General features: G+C 47.1%; 1 protein-coding gene across 1 annotated transcript in view; it reads right to left on the minus strand.

Moving 5' to 3' along the window:
- The window catches only part of TMPRSS9 (transmembrane protease, serine 9), a 68,467-nt gene extending 67,307 nt beyond the window's left edge, over positions 1–1,160 (minus strand). The window contains exon 1 of the mRNA XM_006869057.1: positions 1,025–1,160. Coding sequence (XP_006869119.1) covers positions 1,025–1,160 — 136 coding nt within the window. The remainder of the gene's footprint in view (positions 1–1,024) is intronic.
- Positions 1,161–4,163: the final 3,003 nt, after the last annotated feature.

The following is a 4,163-nucleotide window of genomic DNA, read 5'->3' on the forward strand; positions in this document are numbered from 1 at the left end:
TGAGATGGATAGGCACAGTGGCAGCATCAATGGACTCAAGTTTAGCAATGATTGTGAGGTTGGCCCAGGATCAAGCAGTGTTTCGTTCTGTTGTGCACAGGGTCGCTATGAGTCGGTACTGACTCGATGGCACCTAACAACAGAAACGAGTCAGAAATGACTACAGAGCACTTAACAACCACCACTTGGATGAGAAGTGCCGTCACTCCTGGTGTGAACTTGGAGTTGGTACTGGAAGGCGCTAAGAGGTGCGAGGATGCTGGGAGAAGTGAAGGGAACCCTGGTTGCACCGTGGATTAAGCGTTGGGCTGTTAACCAGAAGGTTGGTGGTTCTAACCCACCAGCCTCACCGTGGAACAGTGATGTGGCATTCTGCTTCTGTAAAGCTATACAGCCTTGGAAACCCTGTGGGACCACTCTCTCCTGCCCTGTAGGATTGCTGTGAGTTAGAATTCACTGAATGCTAGTAGATTTAGGTTTGTTTAGGGAAGGACACTGTTATGAATTGAATTGTGTTCCCCACAAAAAGGGATATATTGAAGTCCTCGTCCTAACCCCCAGTATCCACGCACATGCCCCTCTTTAAAAATAGGATGTTTGCTGATCTAATTTGTCAGCCTGAGGTCAGGCTGGAATAGGGTGGGTCCCAAGTTCAATACGACTGATATCCTTGTAAGAGGAAAAGAGGGAGAGCAGAGGCTAGAGGATGGAGGGTTGCCTGGAGCCACCAGAAGCCACACGGAAGGGCCCTGCCGATGCCCTGCACTCAGAACACCTGGATGTTGAGAGAACATCTTTCTGCTTTAAGGCCCTCAGCCTGTGGTGCTTTATAAGGTGGTCCCAGGAAACTCACGCGACACCACCCACCCAGTGGATATGTTCCCAAGAGCTCAGGTGTGTCAAGCACACCATCTGGCCCACGCACCTCCATCTGGTCCAGCCCTTTGATTCTGGGAAAGCCATGCGGGCCCCGTTGAGACCCTTGGGGACGTTTCCATCCGGTCACCCTGGAGAGGACACTTACCCAGGAGGACGCCCAGGGAAAGGATGATGCTTGTGGCTACCGCCGCGGTGACCGTGACTCGACAGCATGTGGTTAGGGTCAGGGACTTCTTGGTTGCATCTGGCACGAGTTGGAAGTCGCCCACGGTGGGCTCCATGGCTCAGAGGCACGAGGACAGCAATCTAGATGCAAAACAGAGGGTCAGTACCTGAGGGAACTTCTTACGGTCTGATGTGTGTCCCTGTGGCAGCTTTCAGCACCAATGGACCCAACTGGAAGGATAGAGATGGACTGAACACAAACCCAGGTTCAGCTGGTGCATGAGGTCCATTGCTAAAAAGAAAAAAAACACCACCCCAGGTATGCGTTCCTTTTTATTATTATTACCGTTCTTTGCCATTTCAACCATTTTCACGTGTCCAGTCCAGCCACACTGACCACACACTGCACAATTGTCTCCACTGTCTGTCTCCAAATCTCTTTTTTTTCTCTCTCTCCTTTTCTTTCCCTACTTCCTTCCTTTTCCTTTTTCATTTGCCAGAAAGTTTCCCATGTTTTGTCTAATGAGAAAATAAATGTAGGTTGTTTCCCTTCTGTTATTGTTAAGTGCTGTCAAGTCGGTTCTGACCCATAGCGACTGGTGAGCTTGAACAACCGACCTTGCAGTTCAAATGGCTTTGCAGTCTGGCGCATTAACCCACAGTGCCACACGAGGACTCCCTTCTAGTACATTTCCCTTCCAGTACTTGAAAAAAAAAAAGAAAGACATTTCCTTTAAAAAAAAAAAAAAAGTTCCTTCCTTTTCTTTTTAACTGCCTTCCCCATCACCCAAATTAGCACGTGCTTACACCCTACCCAGAGAATCACTCTCCCTTCCCTCCCACCCCTAGTAGCCACTTCAGATTGTTTATTATGGATCGAACATCTTTTCCTGTCTTTTACAGCAGTGTTCGCCTAATAAAGGCGTCTGTCCCTCTGTGACTGGCTGATTACATTAAGTGCAATGTTATGTGTTCCTTCTTGCTGCTGCAACAAATCAGTACCAACAAGAGGCTTAAAGCAACAGATTCATTGTCTGACGGTTCTGAAAGTCACAAGTCTAAATGGGCTGGTTCCTTCCGGAGGCTCCAAGGAGAACCTCCTCCTGCCCTTTCCAGCATCTAGACATATTGCATTAGGCAAATCTGCAGCACAAAACCTCTTTAAAGTGTTAAAGAGCAAAGACGTCAGCTTGAGGACTAAGGTGCGCCTGACCCAAGCCATGGTATTTTCAATAACCTCATATGCGTGTGAAAGTTGGGCAATGAATAAGGAAGACTGTAGAAGAATTGATGCCTTTGAATTGTGATGTTGGAGGAGAATGCTGAAAGTGCCATGGGTTGCCAAAAGAACCAATAGATCCGTTTTGGAAGAAGTGCAGCCAGAGTGCTCCTTGGAGGCCACAATGGCCAGACTTCGTCTCTCATACTTCAGACATATTGTCAGGAGGGACCAGTCGCTGGAGAAGGATATCATGTTTGGTAAGGTGGAGGGTCAGAGAAAAAGAGGAAGACCCCCAACAAGATGGATTGGCAAAATGGCAGCATCAATGGGCTCAAGTGTGGCAACAGTAGTGAGGTTGGCCCAGGAGTGAGCAGTGTTTTGTTCTGTTGTGCATAAGATCACTATGAATCAGTATGGCATCTAACAACAACAACAACAAAGCCAATCTGAGAATTTGTGAATAAAGGTGTGGCCAAAAGTGTCACTTCTAAGATGGTGACAAGATATTGTGGCATCACTTTAAGTCCAGCTTCGATTCTACCCAAGTGGCTTGTTGGGGTCCCTGAAGACATCCATATCTCGAGTTCAAACGAACCTTCTCAGATCTCCTCATAATCCTTCCTAGTACCCTTCACCTATAGATCAAACGCTCTTCAAAGCTCAGCATTGAATCCATTCTTTTCTTTTATTTTTTTTAACAAACAGAAATTTGTTCTTTTGCTGTTGAGGAGGCTAGAAGTCTGAATTCAAAAACTATAAAGGACGGCTTTCTCTCTGGGTCAGCGCTAGAGAAAGGTCATTTTCTCCATCTGTGGGTCCAGCATCCCTTGGACATCTCCGCGTGTCTTGGCATCATTCTTCCCCTGGCTTGAGGAGTTTTTCAGTGCAGGGACATTGGGTCCAGAGGATGCAATTGCTCCTGGGTCTTCTTTCTGGGCACCGTTTTATCCCTCAGCAGATTTTGAATCATACACCCTTTTCTTGTTTCTTTTCTAAATCACTCAGGAAGGCTGCAAGAAAGACGACTGGCTTTGTGGAATCTGTGAAATGGAATCTAAGTGCCCAGGACTCCAGCTTCCTGCTCGGTGAAATGGGTACAGCGCAGTGCCAGTCATCTGGGTGTTAATTGTCCTGCAGAAGGACCCTTAGTTCCAAGAAAGTAACAAACTCAGTCTGAGCCCCTGAAACTTGGTGACAACAGGCAATACAACAACAACAACAACAAAAATCCCAAACTGATGGCAATTCCAACTCAGCAACCCTGTACGATAGATCTGAACTGTCCCCACCAGGTTCCCAAGGCTTTATAATCTTAATGGAAGAAGACCGCCACATCTTTCTACCACAGAGCAGCTGCTGGACTCCACCGGTCAGCCTTTCAGTTAGCTGCCCAGCACATTAACCACCACAGCACCTGGACACCTTCAAGAGGCAGCAAATACCACGTCAGCCAGTTGAGTGGGTTTTTCATACCTGCAGTCTTGGTGTTTTTGGATGCCACTGAGTCGATTGTAATTCAGCCATCCTGTGTGTGACAAGAGTAGAACTGCCCTTTAGGGTCTCCTAATGAAACCCTACACCAGGGTCGCTATGGGTCAGAATTGACTCGGTGGCACTTAACAACAACACATGGTCATGTACTGTGACACTCTATATTGGAATATTCTCTCATACTTCACACTTCTGATATATTTGTAAGTATTCTTATATAGCATCGACTCACAGCGCCCCCGTGTGACCGAGCAGAACTGTCCTATAAGGTATCCTAGGCTGTTTTCTGTTGTATCACTTGTTGTTGTTGTTATGTGCCGTGGAGTCGATTCCAACTCATAGCAACCTAGTGCAGGGTTTCTGAGGCTGTAAATCTTTACGGGAGCAGAAAGCCTCATCTTTCTCC

The sequence above is a fragment of the Chrysochloris asiatica genome, unplaced genomic scaffold (genome assembly GCF_000296735.1).
Source record: "Chrysochloris asiatica unplaced genomic scaffold, ChrAsi1.0 scaffold00125, whole genome shotgun sequence".
NCBI lineage: Eukaryota > Metazoa > Chordata > Mammalia > Afrosoricida > Chrysochloridae > Chrysochloris > Chrysochloris asiatica.